Consider the following 19,436-nt stretch of genomic DNA (forward strand, 5'->3'; position numbering starts at 1 on the left):
AATGACGATTCGACCCCACACAACCCTAACGCCTAAAAAACAAGCCTTTTACATCTCGGCCTATTGTATTGACCTGAAATAAGCTAACCCGAATGAGACTCCGACTCTTTATTTTTGACTCCGAACGATAAGGCCAGAATCCTCCGCGCGCCGAACTTGTGCGTTTGCAGCCCCCTGGATCCCAAGGACACCATCGGGACCAAAGGAGTCCTCGCGGCGGCCGGCGGCGGAATGCAGTGGTGCTACACGGTGTGCTCCTGTCGGTGACACCATGTCTTCTCCCCGCCGGCTGACTGTCGATGTCGCAGACTTGGAGGTCGTCGCCCGTGGGAAAAACAGCATGCCCGCCGCCCGTGGGGGAAACCGCATGCCCAAGATCCCCCACGCAGCGGACGAGATCGAGGTCCGTTGCACCGCGAAGCGCAACTTGGAGGATCTGCAGCTGCAAATCACGCATCTCCCGCACATGCCGACGCGCTAGGAGGCCGCGGGCAGTAGCCCGCAGCCTCACCGCCGCCGACACGTGGTGGGTAGCGATCCAAGCCGGAAGCGGTGCCGGCGACGGCTGGAACTTGATCTGTTGGATGGGATTGTCCTGGGACGGCGGTGGTGCTGCTGGGAACGAGGTCGTCGCAGTCCCGTCGTAGGGCATCCCATGCTGGAACGTGATGACCGGCGCCGTGGTCGCAGTCGAGGGCGGCGGCGGCGGCCGTGCGGGGGTCGGCGCCGTGCTGTGACCATGGAGGACCCCCGTGGAATGGCGCATCGTCGGGACCGGCGAAGCGGGAGAGCCCGCCGTACTGTTGGGGTGGCGCCGGTGGCTACCGGATGTGCGGCGGCGCCCAGGCCGCCGTATAGATCAACCCGGAGACGGGGAGCGGCAGCGGCGGCTGCAGCAGCCTGGCGTCGAGTGGCGGCGACGACAGCAGCAACGTCGGCTGCCGCGGCCCGACGATCGCGGCGGAGGCCGCCTGGTGCGGCGGCTGCCACGTCAGCCGTGCCGGCCCGTAGGCGGCGACTGATGGCGCGGCCGGCGGCGGTCCGTAGGGACCGGCCAGGTAGAGGCAGATCCCTTGGACGGCGGTGGTGAGATCGCGGATTGCTCCGGTGATCTCCTCCGGGGTGAGGGCGACAGGAAGCGGCGGCGACGGGGTGAACATGATCGAGCCTGAGAAATCTGATACCGGGTCTTGGCCAGAGGTTGTAGGGGAAAGAGGGGATCGGCTGTGGTCGCCGGCGCAGGGGCGCCGTCTCGCACGGATGGGGGCGGCGGCGCGATGGAAGAGGCGGGTAGGGTTAGGGCACCGGCTCCTAGTTGGAGCCGATCAAAATAGATTGATCTTTGCTCTGATACCAGATGGTATGGTTGCTAGGGTTTGAGCGGGAGAGAGAGAGCTGCGATGGCGCGAGAGAGCCGGCCGTGGGGGTCCTTTCCCACGGCCGGGCAAGAGGGAAAAGGGGTTTCCTTCTTAATTCTTGCCTGCTTAGATTGATACGTCTCCTCTCCATATATAGAGAGGTTTACTTGACTTTCAAGTAAGGCTTACTTGACCCCCAAGCAAACCCTAAGACTAACGGGCCCAGGCCCATCACGCACTCTAACAATAGCATAGTGAAATCAACCTTCTTTGTTATGCTATGTTCCAACTCAAGGCAATTGTGATGGCACTGAGTGAATTTGTGGAAAATAAATAAATTATGATAAGGTGGTATATGCTGTCTCAGTAGATGTATTTTATGGAAAAATGTTACCTAATTGACGCCTCAAAGCAGATGAATTTCTTTTCATGACTATGGAATATAGAGCAGCTTTTATTAGTACCAACATGTCTCAGTCTTATATTTTTTAAGGTTACCTTCTTTTTATCAATGCTAAGGTTTGTGGAGGTATTAAGAGAGTATACCAACTATATAAGATCATGCAACCATTTTAGTATTTCCAGTTCTGAGTAAGCTCTAGGTCTTCTTTGGAAGCCCAGTTAATGCACACCTTTCTCATTGGCTCCCCATATGGTGCATATATGTGAGCAACTATTACAAATCTCGGTTAATGAAAAAACATTCCAGTCTATAGTTTTTTAAACTAAATATGTTAGGGCCTCTTTGATTTCCAGGATTTTAATACCATATGAATAGGAAAACCATATGATTGCAGTGTCATGCCCATTTGAATCCTACATGATTTTTGTTTGTTCGATTGCATCACAGGAAAAACAAAGGATTCTTTCCAAGAGGTTTGAGTGGATGCTAAAATTCCTATGGAATGTAGTACAAAGGAATCCTTAGGAAAAAACCCTATAGGATTCAATCCTATGTATCAAACGGCCAATCCTTCAAAATACCTATGGAATTCCTTATAATCAAAGAGCCCCTTAATAATGACGGTAGACTAGCTATTGGTAGTACTTGAAATTTAGTTTTCTCTGCCAAAGGTAATTGCAATCTTAATAATTAGAAACCATCATTGTAATCTTCATACCTCCCGGCCGACGGCACCCGCGGCGGTATTCTTATCGCTTGGAAGAGTAGGGCTGTCACCATCTCCGACTCCCTATTCACCCAAAACGCGATCACGGTTAAGGTGTGCGCGCCCAGCGACGCTCCGTGGTGGCTCACCACGGTGTATGGCCCCCAAAGTGATCCCGATAAGCTGCTGTTCTTGCAAGAGCTGCGGGACATCCGTGCTGCCTGCCCGGGTCCTTGGATGCTATGCGGCGACTTTAACCTCATCTACCGTGACACTGACAAGAACTCCGGTACCCTGAACCGCCGCATGATGGGAAGGTTCCGGCGCGCCATCAACGATCTTGCCCTGAAGGAGGTATACCTAAATCCTAGATGTCTTCGAGCAGCTATACTTGCTTCGTGGGAGAGGGTTTGGTAAGCTCAACCAAGCCCTCCTGACCCTGCTGCCGAAGCGCGCGGACGCCCACAAGCTGGGTGACTACCGGTCAATCTGCCTGATTCACATTGTGGCCAAGATATTCATGAAGGTTCTATCGCTGCGCATCGCTCCTAAGCTGGATAGCCTAGTCAGCCGCAACCAGAACGCTTTCATCGCAGGACGCTCACTCCACGACAACTTCATGCTCGTCCGGCAGTCTCTCCGGATGCTCCATCACCTGGGCGCACCGTGCATTATGCTCAAGCTAGATCTCACGCGGGCTTTTGACTCCACATCTTGGCCGTTCCTCTTCGAGATGTTGTGCCAATATGGGTTCGGGGACAGGTTCAGGGAATGGCTAGCCATTCTCTTATCATCGTCCAGCACATGGGTCATGCTCAATGGAGTGCCTGGCCCCCCGACCTGGCACCGCTGCGGGCTGCGCCAAGGGGACTCCACATCGCCACAGCTATTTGTCTTGGCTGTCGATGCGCTTGCCCGCCTCATGCACCGGGCGATCCAGACCGGCATACTTCGGCGACTGCATCCCCGCCGCAACGTTCCGGCCATTTCACTATACGCCGACGACGTGATGCTGTTTTGCCACGCTGAGATGGATGAGGTGCTCGCTGTGAAGAGTATTCTAGGCATATTCGAGACCGCATCGGGCCTACAGGTCAACTATAGCAAGAGCTCGGCCACGACCCTGCATGGCGACGAGGATAGTGCCACCTTGCTGGAGGTCGGGGTTGCCAGTCGGCGAACTTGCCCATCACCTACTTGGGCATACCGCTCACCACCCGGCGACCCTCTGCGGCTCAGATGCAGCCGCTGGTCGATGCTGTGGCCGGCCGCCTCCCGACATGGAAAGCATGGCTCATGAACAAAGCCGGGCGGCTGGCATTGGTCAAATCGGTCCTCAGTGCGATTCCAATCCACCAGATGCTTGCCCTAGCGCCCCCGAAGAAGACCCTGAAGCAACTAGAGAAGATCCAGCGTGGCTTCCTATGGGCTGGTCGCGCGGCTGCGCTTGGAGGACACTGTCACGTGAACTGGCGCACGGTCAGTCGGCCGCTCGCGTTTGGAGGGCTGGGCATCCGAGACTTGGAGCGCACAGGGCTCGCGCTCAGGCTACGGTGGCTCTGGCTATCGAGGACGGACGCCGACAGAGCCTGGCAAGGCCTTGACCTGCAGTTCTCCCGCGAGGAGCTCGGCCTCTTCTACGCCTTCACCTTCATGGTGCTAGGCGACGGTCACACCGCGCTGTTCTGGGAAGACCGTTGGCTGCATGGGCAGTCGATCCGTGAGTTAGCACCCGTGCTTTACCTATGCATTCCCAAGAACAGGAGAAGAGTGCGGACGGTGGCGGAAGGCATCGCCGGCAATGCCTGGGCTCGAGACATTCCCGGCATAGTGGGGCTGCAAGAGATTGGCCAATACCTGACGACATGGCAGCGTGTGGCGCACACTACCTTGTCCGCTGAGCCAGACAAGCTTGTCTAGAAATGGACGGCCAATGGAGTATACTCGGCGAGGTCCTGCTATCAGGCAACCTTCCACGGATCCCTGACATGCCATTCTTGGCAGCTCATCTGGAAGGGATGGGCTCCGCCGAAGGTCAAGTTCTTTCACTGGCTTGTGAACCTGGACCGATGCTGGACCGCGGACAGACTTGCTCGCCGTGGCCTCCCCCATCACACCCGCTGCCTGCTTTGCGACCAAGAGCCGGAGACCATCCGACACCTGCTACTCGCCTGCCCCTTCGCGCGGCAGGCCTGGCACGAGGCACTTTCCTGGCTGCGCCTACCAGCCCCTACGCCGGAGCAGGATATCTCCATTCAGGATTGGTGGATGAGGGCGAGAGATGCCACGCCACCATCGTTCCGCAAGGCGCTGAGGTCCACCGCGCTGCTGGTGCCCTGGATGATTTGAAAACATAGGAATGCGTGTGTATTTGATCATGTCACTCCGTCGCTCTCCGAGCTCTCGGATAGGATCAAAGATGAGATGAGGTGTTGGGCTAGAGCCGGGGACAAGGGGCTTAGGGTAGTCTTGCCCCCATCCTGGGATGTCCATTAAACTACTTGTAACCTGCTGTAATCGTCTCCTAGGAGGCTGTAACTTCCCTTCTTTTCAATACAAAGAAACGCAAATCTCTGCGTTTTCTCGAAAAAAAAAATCTTCATACCTAGCCATGTTATCTCATCTATTTATTTTTTTGGCCCATAACTGCTGCATATCTGGCTAGGCTTTGTTTGAGAAAAAAGCAAATCAATATATAGCTTCTACTGATTAAGATATTGGGCAGGTGTGTACACCAGATGATGCTTGTAGGATTGGCAAAATAGGCGAGCTTTTTGTTTATGAGAACTTCGGACGCGTTCCAGTTGAATCTGTTAGTGCTGGTGACATTTGTGCTGTATGTGGAATCAATGATATCATGGTTGGTGCTCCTCATGTTCATTCATATATTTAGTACTCCCTCTGTCCCAAAATAAGTGACTCAACTTTGTACTAACTTTAAGTGACTCAACTTTGTACTAACTTTAGTACAAAGTTAGTACAAAGTTGAGTCACTTATTTTGGGACGGAGGGAGTATATATTTACTCTTATAACATGTTCTGAAAAAAGTTTTGTTTGAACTTTGCAGATTGGGGAAACTATAGCTGATAAAGTTTCTGGAACAGCGTTGCCCACTATCAAAATTGAGGAACCAACAGTTAGAATGTCTTTCTCCATCAACACTTCACCTTTTGTTGGAAAAGAGGTATCTCAAAAGTTAACTTTAACTTACAACGTTTTATCCTTAAGTTTTTGGATCTTCTGCTGGAATAAAAAGAGATTTAAAAACTGGCCAAGAGAATCTTAATTATAAACACTTTTGTTCCAAATGAGAGTAATGTTTGTACTGCACATGGTATGACCACGTAGGTGAGCTAAATAGAAGTAGTGCTACTCTTTCCTGAAAGTGAAATGCTTAGGAACTTGAAGTCAGTGTATTACACAGATGTAAACTTTACTCCATTGTGTTCCAACGTGGTGGAAAACGATCCATTAATTATTGTAACTCTTTTGTCGAGTTAAATGACCTATTCTCATTCAATACTTTACAGTAAAGTACAGTAGTTGAGTTTCTTCTTTCTTAATCCTGAAACTATGTCTTTCCCTTTGGTTTATCCCAGGGGAAATTCGTCACTAGCCGAAATCTCCGTGATAGGCTATATCGTGAGCTTGAAAGGAACTTGGCTATGAAAGTAGAAGATGGGGAAACTGCTGATACATTTCTTGTCAGTGGCAGAGGCACACTGCACCTCACCATATTGATAGAGAACATGTAAGAATTACTATCCTATTGACATTATCCACCACTTGGTATGTTTTCTAATTTTGGTATTGTCTTTAAAACAAAATAATTGCTTACAGGCGGAGGGAAGGATATGAGTTTATGATCGGACCTCCAAAGGTCATAAACAAGACAGTAAATGGAAAGCTATTGGAGCCGTATGAGGTATTTCCCTCCCTAAATGGCAGAACTGAATTTTTGTATATTTTTGATTTGATAGGTATGTTCCCATGCGTTGTCACGGGAGACGTAAGTTTATAATGTATAAAGGCTAGGTCTGTGTTAAGGTGGAAGTGGACGTAATTCCACCTTATATAGGGACAGGCAGGAAGAACCTGTTAGAGTTATAATATAAGTCATGTACCCTTTTGTATTTATCCCAATATATAAGGGGTTTCCTGCATATAGTCCATCACCTGTACATGTATATATATCGGCCTATGGCCTCATGGGAATACAAGTTGCATATTCCTAACATGGTATTAGAGCTAGGTCAATTTTCTGCACGCTGCAACTCGTGCGATTGATCCGTCTCTGTCCCGATCGAAGCTGGTCCTCGATCTCCTCCTCCGGTCGAAGCTGCTCTCCCTCGTCCGGTTGAAGCTGCTGGTTCTCGCAGCCCCAGCCAGCCCCGATCCCAGCGGCCCCGACTCCTCCCGTCGAAGCTCCTGTTGGATCTGGCATCGAAGGCCCCGCCAGCCCCGATCCCAACGGCCCCGACTCCTCCCGTCGAAGCTCCTGTTGGATCTGGCATCGAAGGCCCCGCCAGCCCCGATCCCAGCGGCTCCAGTGGCCCCGATACCCACGATCTCGATCTGATCCTAGCGGCTCCAGTACCCGATCCCAGCGGCTCCAATACCCGATCCCCACGATCTCGATCTGATCCCAGCGGCTCCAGTCGAACTCCTCCCACGCGACTCCACCCGTCGCGACCTGCTGCTGGACTTGTTCCCGATCCGGATCCGCATGCCTTCTTCAAAGTCGCCGGCTCCCCTCGAGATTCCTCCTGATTTCGTCGCCCCCTGCTGCTAACTTCGTTGGATCCAGCACTGCTCTCGTCCTACATTTGCAGCGCCTGCCAGCCGCCCGATTGGATATTCTCTGATTAAAAAAAGAAAAAAAAATGTCTGCTGCATCCGGCTATGTTGCTGTCCCTCGCTGTTCAGTGATCTTCGATGGCACTAACTACACCGAGTTCACTGGCTTTATGCGCATTCACATGCGTGGCATCCGTCTCTGGGGAGTTCTCTCTGGCGAGGTCTGTTGTCCGCCACGTCCGGTTCCTCCCGTGGCTCCCACTCCGCCGACCCCACCGGCTCTTCCTGCGGATGCTCCTTAGATCGCAAAGGATGCAGCTAAGCTTGATGATGAGGTCGCTATCCGTGCTTATGATGAGAAGGTTCTGGCTTATGAGGAGGCTCTTCAGACGTATCATGGTGCTCTGTCTGCTTACACCCAGTGGCTTGATGATGATGCTCGTGCTGCAGCTATTCTCACTGCTAGCGTTCTGCCTCAGTTTGCCTCTGAGTTTCTGGGCCTTCCTACTGTGTTTGAGATGTGGACTCGCCTTCGTCAGCGCTATGAGCCCTCGGGTGATGCCTTATACCTCTCTATGGTTCGTCAGGAGCATGCTCTTCAGCAGGGTGACTCTACTGTTGATGACTTCTATGCACAGAGTTCTGCTATCTGGCGCCAGCTTGATTCTCTCCGCAGTGCTGATTGTCGCACTTGCCCCTGTTGCCAGGCTGTCCTTGGAGTTTCATCGCGTCTACGAGTTCCTGTCTCGGCTCCGTAAGGAGTTTGAGCCCCGGCGTGCTCAGTTGTTTGCTCGTGGCCGTATTTCTCTCATGGAGGCGCTTTCTGAGATTCGTGCTGAGGAGACTCGCTTACGTGGTGCTGGTTTGCTGGAGGTTCCCTCGGTGCTCGCTGGTCGGACTTTGTCTACGCCACCTGCTGCACCGACCCCTTCTCGCTCGAGTGCTCCGCCGCTCTTGCCCACTCCTTCTGGAGGCTCAGGTAACCCCCGTCCACATTGTGACTACTGCAACAATGATGGTCATATTGAGTCCCACTGCTACACGAAGAAGAAACACTTGCGCAAGGCGCGATCATCCTCTACAGCGACTTCGTCATCTACCTCGACAGCTTCAGCCATCGCTTTGACTGAGCAGGATATTCTAAGACTTAAGCGTCTGCTCGCTGCTTCAGGTTCTTCCTCGACGGGTACTGCTGGTTCTGTGACTGAGGCTTCCCGCACTGAGCAACCACCTTCTTCACAGTCAGGTACATCCCCATGGGTTCTGGACTCTGGAGCTTCCTTTCATATGACTTCTAATTCTTCCACTCTGTCCTCCCTTCGATCGCTTGATTCTCCTGTTCATGTCCTCACCGCTGATGGTACTCCCCTTCCTGTCGTTAGTAGAGGCACTCTTACCACTCCTTATTCTGTTCCTGATGTTGCTCATGTTCCTCGACTTACCATGAATTTGTTTTCCACTGGTCAACTTGCTGATTCTGGTTGTCGTGTCATCCTTGACCTTGACTCTTGTTCTGTCCAGGACCATCGCACGCACACTCTGGTTGGGGCTGGTCCTCGCCGCCGTGATTCTGAGGGTCTTTGGGAGTTGGACTGGCTTCATGTTCCTTCCGCTGCCCGCTCTATCGCCAGTTCTTTCGCTTTGGTCGCCTCGGCTACCGGTTCCTTCCAGCAGTGGCATCATCGACTTGGTCATCTATGTGGTTCTCGTTTGTCGTCGTTAGTTCGTCGAGGTCTTCTGGGGTCTGTCTCAGGAGATGCCTCTTTAGAGTGTCAGGGTTGTCGTCTTGGCAAGCAGATTCAGTTACCATATCCACATAGTGAGTCAGTGTCTAAGCGTCCTTTTGATTTAGTTCATTCCGATGTATGGGGTCCGGCTCCCTTCGCTTCGAAAGGGGGTCATAAATACTATATTATTTTCATAGATGACTTCTCTCGTTACACATGGCTTTATTTCATGACTTCTCGTAGCGAGGTGTTGTCCATTTATAAGCGTTTTGCTGCCATGGTTCATACTCAGTTCTCTTCTCCCATTCGTGTGTTCCGTGCTGACTCCGCTGGCGAGTATATCTCTAAGATGTTGCGTGTTGTTCTTACTGAGCAAGGGACTCTCTCTCAATTCTCTTGTCCTGGTGCTCACGCTCAGAATGGCGTGGCTGAGCGCAAGCATCGTCATCTTCTTGAGACGGCTCGTGCATTGATGATTGCTGCCTCTCTCCCGCCTCATTTTTGGGCTGAGGCCGTCTCCACCTCCACCTATCTCATCAATTTCCAGCCTTCCGCTGCTCTACAGGGTGGTGTTCCTTTCGAGCGTCTTTTTGATCGTTCTCCCGATTATTCGATGCTTCGCTTGTTTGGTTGTGTTTGCTATGTTCTTCTTGCCCCCCGCGAACGCACCAAACTGACCGCTCAGTTTGTTGAGTGTGTCTTCTTAGGCTATAGTGATGAGCATAAGGGCTATCGTTGTTGGGATCCTCTCGGTCGTCGGATGCGTATCTCTCGGGATGTGACTTTCGATGAGTTTCGTCCCTTCTACCCACGCCCATCGTCCTCGATTTTTTCAGTAGAGGATATCTCTTTCCTCACTTTTCCTGACACACCTATCACACCCGTCGAGCCTTTGCCTATTCATTCCGCTCCCTCTGCTTCTCCACCTCCAGTCGATTTGTCGCCACCATCTTCCACGGTCTCCTCGTCTAGCATGTCACCGGATTCTACACCTTCATCTCCGGTGACTTCTTCGTCGTCACTCCCCGATTCTACATTGGCGATTCCTCCTTCCATTGTTCCATCTTTTCCTCAGTGTTACACTCGTCGTTCACGTTCTGTGGATGCCTCTGCGGATGTGTCGTCATCCTCATCTCAGCCTACTTATGGCTTGCGTTCTCGTCCTCGTCCGCTTGTTGATCGTTTTGGATTTTCCACCGCTGGTGCTGTTGTTCTTGAGCCGACTACTTATCATTAGGCTGTTGTTCATCCTGAATGGCAGTTCGCGATGGCAGAGGAGATTGCTGCTCTTGAACGCACTGGTACGTGGGATCTTGTTTCCCTTCCTCCCGGAGTCCGTCCCATCACTTGTAAATGGGTCTACAAGGTTAAGACTCGCTCCGATGGTTCTCTTGAGCGTCACAAAGCTCATCTTGTGGCTCGTGGTTTTCAGCAGGAGCATGGTCGTGATTATGACGAGACTTTTGCTCCTGTGGCTCATATGACCACTGTTCGTACACTTCTTGCCGTGGCCTCTACACGCCACTGGTCTATCTCTCAGCTTGATGTTAAGAATGCTTTTCTTAATGGTGAGCTGCGTGAGGAGGTGTACATGCAGCCACCACCTGGGTATTCTGTTCCTGATGGCATGGTATGTCGTCTTCGTCGCTCTCTCTATGGCCTTAAGCAAGCCCCACACACCTGGTTTGAGCGTTTTGCCTCTGTGGTGACTGCCGCTGGTTTTTCATCCAGTGTTCATGATCCAGCATTGTTTATTCACCTTTCTCCTCGTGGTCGGACTCTTCTTCTTCTCTATGTTGATGACATGGTCATCACTGCGGATGACCCCGAGTATATTGCCTTTATCAAGGCCCGCCTTAGTGAGCAGTTCCTTATGTCTGATCTTGGACCTCTTCGCTACTTTCTTGGGATTGAAGTCTCTTCTACCTCTGATGGCTTCTTTATATCCCAGGAAAAGTATATCCAGGATCTTCTTACTCGTGCTGCTCTTACTGATGAGCGCATTGTTGAGACTCCTATGGAGCTCAATGTTCACCTCTCTGCTACTGATGGTGATCCCCTGCCTGACCCGACGCGTTATCGTCATCTTGTTGGCAGTCTTGTTTATCTAGCTGTCACTCGTCCGGATATCTCTTATCCGGTTCATATTCTGAGTCAGTTCGTCTCTGCTCCCACATCGGTTCACTATAGTCATCTCCTTCGTGTTCTCTGATATCTTCGGGGCACGATCTCTCACCGTCTATTCTTTCCTCGCTCCAGTTCTTTACAGCTTCAGGCCTATTCAGATGCTACGTGGGCTAGTGATCCTTCAGATCGCTGTTCCCTTTCTGCTTACTGTTTTTTTCTTGATGGTTCTCTCATTGCCTGGAAGACGAAGAAACAGATTGCAGTTTCCCTTTCGAGTGTAGAGGCTGAGTTGCGAGCGATGGCTCTTTTGACGGCAGAGGTGACTTGGTTACGGTGGTTACTTCAGGATTTTGGTGTTTCTGTCACTACATCGACTCTTTTCTTATCTGACAGTATAGGTGCTATTAGCATTGCGCGCGATCCTGTGAAGCATGAGCTCATGAAGCATATTGGTGTTGATGCTTTCTATGTGCGCGCTGCTGTGCAGGATCAGGTTGTTGCTCTTCAGTATGTGCCTTCCGAGTTACAGTTGACGGATTTCCTGACGAAGGCCCAGACTACAGCTCAACATGGCTTTTATCTCTCCAAACTCAGTGTTGTTCACCCACCATGAGTTTGAGGGGGGGGTGTTAGAGTTATAATATAAGTCATGTATCCTTTTGTATTTATCCCAATATATAAGGGGTTTCCTGCATATAGTCCATCACCTGTACATGTATATATATCGGCCTATGGCCTCATGGGAATACAAGTTGCATATTCCTAACAGAACCCAGGATTATAATTTTGATTATGGCTCCATTATAATTTGGTAGCCTGGGTCATGCATGCTAAGTAAATTAACGTGATTGAGTGGCGTATGGGAAGGTGTGGTAAAATATATACATGCGCCACGTAGGCAGAGGTTAAGGGCTACAGACAGAAATGGCATTTGCCCTGTATTTGCAAGTCGGGGTAAGTTTGAGAACAAAAAACGTGTATTCTACAACTTTATTAGGTACCAAAGTGACCATCGAGCGCAAGTTTAGGCACTCCCAGTACAATTTACCTCTTTTAATTTCTAAAAGGACTTCTGTGACATTGAAATTGCTCTGGGTACATCTGGAACTCCTTTATTGTCGGTTTTCATGTTACTAATCTGTTCTTATTACTATGATACAGATCGCTGCTATAGAGGTTCCAGAGGAATATATGGGATCAGTTGTCGAGCTATTGGGGAAAAGGCGTGGACAAATGCTTGACATGGAAGCTAGTGGGTTCGTGCTGTACTCTAGATTATCCACACTCGAAACATCTTAGCATTTTTCTTTGATACAGAAGAGGAAGAAATGAAGGCTGTTCCAATTTAACTATATTGCATGCATCGTTGCCAGTCTACTACAAATTGCTTGTTCCTGATATTGAATTGTTGCCATAACGAGACATTTCAAATGGCAGGCCAGAGGGAACTTCATTGCTGAAATACAAGGTTCCAACCAGAGGCCTCATTGGGCTCCGGAATGCAATTCTAACAGCTTCTAGGGGCAGAGCTATACTTAACACAATCTTTGACAGCTATGGCCCGTGGGCTGGAGATATTAGTTCACGTGATCAAGGCTCATTGGTACGAATAAATGCCAACCCACAGGAAACACAAAAGAGTTCTTAAGAGATTGTTTGTTTGTCATAGTTGACATAAGCATGAAGATTTTTCTTGAAGACATTTTCTTTCGAAACAGAGTAGTAAGTGGCTGTAGGAAAGTTTATAAGCTTCCTATCCTACAAAGTCAAACAAGCTAAATTTCTCTTTGAGTCGGTTCATTAAAATTAAAGGAGGCTATAGTAGGCATATTGTAGGATCCGAAATATGTTTAGAGGGGGTGATTAGATTACTTGACCAAATAAAAATTTAGTCTTTTCCTAATTTTAGTTGTGGGCAAGTTTTAGCAATTGTAGCAAGTCAAGCACACCCTACACATGCAAATCTAAGAGTATAGGAGCGGAAAGCAAAGACATGCACATGTAAGTAGAGGGTAGGGATAGGAAAATCAAACACAAAGATTGACACGGAGATTTTTGGCGTGGTTCGATAAGTGGTGGTATCGTATGTCCACGGTAATGGAGACTTAAACCCACGGAGGGTAACGGCCGCGAGAGACCAGGGAGTGCTCAACCTACGAAGTGTCCACGGATAAGCAACATTGTCTATTCCATCATGGCTTACATCCACGAAGGGCTAGCCTCATACGGAGTACATCTTCACGAAGTAGGCGATCTCCTTGCCCTTACAAACTTCTTGGTTCAACTCCACAACACGAAGTAGGAGGCTCCCAAGCGACACCTAACCAATATAGGAGACACCACTCTTCAAAAGATAATAGATGTGGTAGTATGATAAACTCCTTGCTCTTATGTTTCAAAAGATAGTCTCCTCAACACTCAATCACTCTCTCACAGATTTGATTTGGGTAGAAGAGATTGATTGGGTGGAAAGCAACTTGGGGAGGTTAGAAATCAAGATTCATATGGTAGGAATGGAATATCTTGAACTCAACACATGAGTAGGTGACTCTCTCAGAAAAATGGATGGTGCAAGGGTTGGTTCGTTCTGAGTGCTTCCTCTACGAAGAGAGGTTGGTGGAGGGGTATATATAGGCATCTCCAAAAATCTAACCGTAACAACATTATTGCCCAACTCGGTGAAAGCGAAGTAAAAACTCGGTTGCGCCGACTAGTGCAAAATGTGACAACTTTTGGCGTTTCGGTGAGACCGATATATGAATCACGGAGGGTCCGATTTTGGCCGGCCTAGGCAGTTAGCAAACTCGGTGGCACCGATTTGCAAAACTCGAAAATTCCGATTTTAGCAAATGGCTAACCGGGAGTTGGTCACTGTTTTTCGGTCAGACCGAAACTGGACTTGGTGGTACCGAGACTCTAGGGTTTGGCATGGGATCTTTCTAGGGTATTACTCGGTGGGGCTGAAATGGAAAACTTGATGGCACCGAATTTGACTTTGTGGTTTGGACAGAATATCCGTGGGAGAATTTAATGAGTATTTGGGTGGCTAATCTCTAAGCACTTAAGCAACCAGATCATCATAGTCACCTCATCCCCTTTTAATCGTATTGGTTTTTTTATGGACTCGAAAGTGATTTCTCACAAAATATAAAATTTAGAGTCTTCAAGCTTATTGCCAATAGATGTTCCTTGCATCTAGGGGTTCTCGTCACAATCCTTAGCCAATTCGTCATTGAACTTTTTCTGAAATATACTAGATAGAATCATTAGTCCAATAACATATATGTTGTTATTAATTACCAAAACCACCTAGGAAGAAGTTGTGCTTTCACACATAGGCCAATATTGACGATTTGGTTTCACTTGGTTAATGAAAAAGATTATCACAGGAATTTAGTTTGATTCAATGCATGGATGAGTGATAAAGAATGATAACTCCTTATGACTTGGAATAACAATTCTGTATAAAATGGAATGATAATTCTGTATGGCGTGGAATGATAATTCAGATAGCAGCGTCCTAATTTGAAGATCAATACAATTGAAAATCTGCCAATAGACTACTACATTATGCAATACTAAAGGTAACACGCTGACATAGAATTGAAGGTGTTTCACGTAGACTATGAATTTGTTTTGTGCTATTACAGAGATGGCGTACAACAGGCTGGCCTTGGTGCAGCGGTAAAGCTGTTGCCTTATGACCATGAGGTCACGCAGGAAACAACCTCTTGCAGAAATGTAGGGAAAGTCTACATACAAAAGGCCTACAAGTGGTCGGACGCTTCCCTAAACCCTAAGCGGGAGCTACGTGCACCGGGTTGCCCTTTTTTATTACAGAGATGACGTACACATGAACATCCACATGACATGCGACATGCACACACGAGCCCGCCTTCACTGGCTGGAGCTAAGGAACCCTAAGAATAAATCTGTGAATCGCACAAGATCTGTATATATTGTATCTTGTATGAAAGACGTTTCATTTTAGCAAGTATATACATAGTAAAATTAGACTACAGAGTTTGCACTGACAACTTTGAAATCCTATAGCGTATCATTTCAAATTTTATGCATAACATAAACCGGAGCATTAGAAACCTATCTCCAATACAACATGTCTCTGCATAGGCCAAACATGCTCTAGAAATTGCATGGTTAATTACACGTGTCATTTTTTCGTTTGGTCCTTCCAGAAACTGAAAATTAGGAAATGTCAAACCCATCAGCTATATCTTAAACATAATTCTTGTAGGGAACGCCAACTAATTTTACTAACAGACTGTTTACAAACTTATCTGCCTACCTATTGTGCCGAACTTATTTACCTAGTTTGGCTTACAGTTTTCTTCAACATCTAACATAGTGGGAATGATCCAGGTGGCATTCGAAGGTGGAAGTACTACTTCTTATGCTTGTGTTAATGCACAAGAAAGAGGTATACTATTTGTCAAACCAGGGCAGGATATTTACAAAGGCCAGATAGTTGGTATCCATCAGCGACCAGGTGATTTAGCACTTAATGTGTGCAAGAAAAAGGCTGCAACAAATGTTCGTTCGAACAAGGAAACTACAGGTGAAATTTCATAAGCATTCAATGCTTTGATAATATTATTTTCTAGAAAGAACTTGGAACAAACTTTAATCACCCTAGCCCTAATAGAAAGTAAATACTCTGAATTCTCATGCTTTATTGATCGTGGGAGAAGCCCATTATATAGGGGGGTTGCCTTCTTTTTTGAAAGGTCAAGACAGTAGGAAAGGCTCCTCTTGACACTTTATATTAATTTCAGCACTCAGTGCATGTAGTTACATCCAGGCCATCCTCACACCAACCTGCCCTCCACAGTGCCTTTTTTGGGACACTTGAAAGGTAGTTTGTGGAGGCAGGCACACTATGAAGCTAGTATTACAAGAGTTCTAGGCTAAGGGTTTTTAGGCAAATGTGTTTACAAAGTGGGTAATAAACCCTACGAGAGGAGGTTTAACTCATGAACCAGGAGGCCAAAATCTGTCTTGAACCTCTCGTGCCAGCACTGATACGATGGCTGGATCCTCCTGAAAATTTTATCATTACGTTCCTTCCATATGCTCCATGCAGCCGTCATAAACACTTCCATGAACATTCGACGTGTCCAGCGCGCCCTTCCAGAATGGATTATCCGTAGCCTATCATCGTCACTGTACCAGTGGAATACCTTGGGCTGTGAAGACGACTTAGAGGAAATACAATGACTCTGAAACGGATTCTAATCTGGACTCTGCACCTAATACGAATCTGAACCTAATGAAATAGCTTATAGTAGTATAGGAATCCTAACCACTTTGAGCTGGATCATGGGGTGGTGTGGCCAGGGCTCGGGCCCTCCAACTGAAACGAGGGGAAACACCAATGTCCTCGTTGTGGCTCCACGCATAACAGCACGTCCTCGAGCCGAAACGGGGGGAAACAGCAATGTGTTAGATGAGCAACTTGGATGTATTGCATATCCCAAGGTGCAAATATATAGTACAAATGACTGGGCATACAAGCAAGGACATCTGGACTAATATGAATACGCGAGGGGACCTAAACTTACTACTACTCCTTAACAACCCTCCTCAAATGCAAAGCGTATGCAATAACATTACATTTGAAGAAGTATAACACTAAATCAAATGGTAGTATTTTCCCTAATTAGACCTCGTGTCGCACTCCTCTAGCGAGTCGTGGGGCAATTCCTCAAGCGCCGCCGCCGGGTCCTCTCCCTTTCCCTTCTCGTCTTGCCGCCGCCGCCGGCGAAGCCCGGGCGAGCTCCAGTGAGGGCGGCGGCGGGGCATCTCCCTAGGCAACCTCCACCCCTCTCCTCCCCTCCTCGTTGGGGCACGATGACGCGCGCCAGATTCGCGAGGCCCTGTTGGAAGCGGCGGTGGTCCACGACGGGCGGCGGGCAGGGCTCTGCGGCGGCGTGGATGTCCAAGCAGGTGGTGAGGATGAGGCAGTGCCGGCGGGGTCTGGCGGGCCAGATCTGGGCGCCACGAGCCTGCGGGCTGCCGTCGTGGTCAACCTCTCCGCGGGTGATGCAGCACCCGCTGCTCGTGGCGGGTGTAGCGGACCGGCGGTGGCGTCGATCTGAGCGGCCTTCGATCCGTCTCCTCGTCGTCCGGGCGCTTCTTTCGTCGAAGAGTTGGCTCTCCCCCAGTTGCAGTCCATCGTTGTCTCGTGCCCGGTACAACAGGATTGAGCTCTTCTTGTGCCCGATGCAGCAGGACCGAGCTCGTCTCGCGACCGGTGCGGCAGGACAGGTTGATGTAGGCCAGTTTTGGCCGGCCTATTGGGTCTCGATGCTGGGGCTGCCTAGGGGTGCGAAAGGCGGGGCCTTTCCGCTCATCTCTATGGTTGGGGTAGCGGCGGGTCTCGGGTGAGGTGGTGTCAAGGTCTTGGATGCCGAGGTGACGGCCCTGGTGGTGGTAGCGCGTGGTAGCGTGGTGCTCATGGGCAGAATCCGTGGCTCGGTGCTGCTCGGTGGCCGTAGCCGTGTGGACGGCTTGGTAGCCGGGGTGTGGCGTTCGGTGGTGGTGAGTGTTGTCCGGGGTGAAAACCCGCTCTATCTTCGGATTGACCGACGGCGGTGAAGCTCGTTCCCTTCTTGAAGGCGTCGTTGCGGCTCTCATTGCCCGTCGTGTTGCTCCTGGGGAAACTCTGATCCTCGGATGGGGCGGTGGCGATGCTCCGGTGTCGTAACCTTTCCGAAGGCGGCGTCTTGGAGCCCACGGTTCGTCGTATGTGGCTTCATCTCTTTGCGGTGGCGTGTTCATAGTTGAAGACCCTGGTTGCCCTTGTAGTGTTGGGTGGTGTTGCTGCGCTCAGCGCCTATGTATCATGCCTTGGGTGTGTGCGCGTGTTGTGATGGCGTGTGTCTGTACTAGATTGTTGATGATCGTTGCTTTATATATAAAGCGGGGCGAAAGCCTTTTTCGATAGTAATAAAAAAGTAGTGAAAATCTAAAATCTGCGTCTTGAGAGTGTCGTCATAACATGGGGTCTTCGAAAACTTGTGAGTCAAGCCAAAGAGGGATAGAGAAGCATGTCCCAAAGATCATATCACAAGAAGCTGGCGGCAAAGAATACTCGGCAGTAATAGAATGTCCGTAGATCAACGACAATGCAAATGATCACCATACGACCATCCTCAATGGCGGGTAGTACAGCAGGGGTGGCCGGCGGGTCACCATGAAAGTTTTTGTGGAGACACACATGCTACACATCATGGAGCCGAGTTTTAGGATACTCCTTGTGTCCTGGGCACCCTCGAGCTACCCATCGTTTTGCTTCCTGGTATTTCTATTGGGTCTCCTGGGCTCCAAAACTCTTTCCGGGCGTAACGGAAACAAAACAGGCGCAAAATAAAACATAAATGACATGCCAAGCACTGTTTTTGGGACGGGTTGTTTTTTCTTTCGGCTCCATAAAACACCGGGGCATTTGGCCCCAATCCGCTGAACCAATCGGGGCCTTAGTATATTGAAAATGTTGACATGTCCTCGGGCATACTTAAAACTTGATTATGCTTTCGGAAAAGTGATAAGTGGGCCAATACCCTATTGCAGCGATATGTCCTTATACACTTAGATTCACCTTAACTGAAACCTTATTTTTATCAAGTGTGGTTAATTCAAATAATTTATTCTCTTTTTTGCAGTGGTTCTTGATGAACCTTTAAGCTACAGTCTGGATGACTGCATAGAGTATATTCAAGAAGATGAGCTAGTCGAGGTTACACCTGAGAGCATCCGCATGTCCAAGAACCCAAAAATTTCGAAGAAGAACAACAAGAACTAGGCCTCCTGGAAGGATAACCAATATACGCTATTGGATCATTTCATTCTGCAACCATGGGTTTCCGATAGAAAACCTGGCTGTTGCTTCGGCTTGTTTGATAGTGACCAGTATATGACGAGAGATACCATGAGTCAGTCAGCAAGCTATTTTTGGTGGCCTACACTGTTGAGATTAGGATTATACTCAAAATTTTGCAATGAAGCCGTTATAGTAATCAAACTCAGATGTTACATATCCGTAACTCACGGACTAGTTGCTCTACATTCTTGCAGTACAGCTGTTACTGATACCTATACTACGCGTCTGCACGTACGCTTGTCTAGGGGCCAGTTCTTTTGCTGGCTTATTCTAAAACTTGATTAATAGGCTTCTAAAAAAATATTCCAGCTGTTACAATTTTTTTAAAGTCTATTATTTAAGGCTTGACTAGTAGGCTTCTAAAAAAAATATTTTGGTTTATTCTAGAAGCTTAAAAAAGCCATAAAAAAACTGACC

At 49.0% G+C, this 19,436-nt stretch overlaps 1 protein-coding gene across 2 annotated transcripts in view; it reads left to right on the forward strand.

Moving 5' to 3' along the window:
• The window catches only part of LOC123401218 (putative elongation factor TypA-like SVR3, chloroplastic), a 37,115-nt gene extending 17,933 nt beyond the window's left edge, over positions 1 to 19,182 (forward strand). For both annotated transcript variants that reach the window (XM_045094957.1, XM_045094956.1), the window contains exons 7-14: positions 5,193 to 5,327; positions 5,536 to 5,652; positions 6,068 to 6,219; positions 6,309 to 6,393; positions 12,281 to 12,375; positions 12,557 to 12,722; positions 15,500 to 15,695; positions 18,802 to 19,182. In XM_045094957.1, the coding sequence (XP_044950892.1) occupies positions 5,193 to 5,327; positions 5,536 to 5,652; positions 6,068 to 6,219; positions 6,309 to 6,393; positions 12,281 to 12,375; positions 12,557 to 12,722; positions 15,500 to 15,695; positions 18,802 to 18,941 (1,086 nt within the window). In that variant the 3' untranslated portion in view covers positions 18,942 to 19,182. The remainder of the gene's footprint in view (positions 1 to 5,192; positions 5,328 to 5,535; positions 5,653 to 6,067; positions 6,220 to 6,308; positions 6,394 to 12,280; positions 12,376 to 12,556; positions 12,723 to 15,499; positions 15,696 to 18,801) is intronic.
• The last annotated feature ends 254 nt before the right edge of the window (positions 19,183 to 19,436 follow it).

Source organism: Hordeum vulgare, chromosome 6H (assembly GCF_904849725.1).
Source record: "Hordeum vulgare subsp. vulgare chromosome 6H, MorexV3_pseudomolecules_assembly, whole genome shotgun sequence".
Classification (NCBI taxonomy): Eukaryota; Viridiplantae; Streptophyta; class Magnoliopsida; order Poales; family Poaceae; genus Hordeum; species Hordeum vulgare.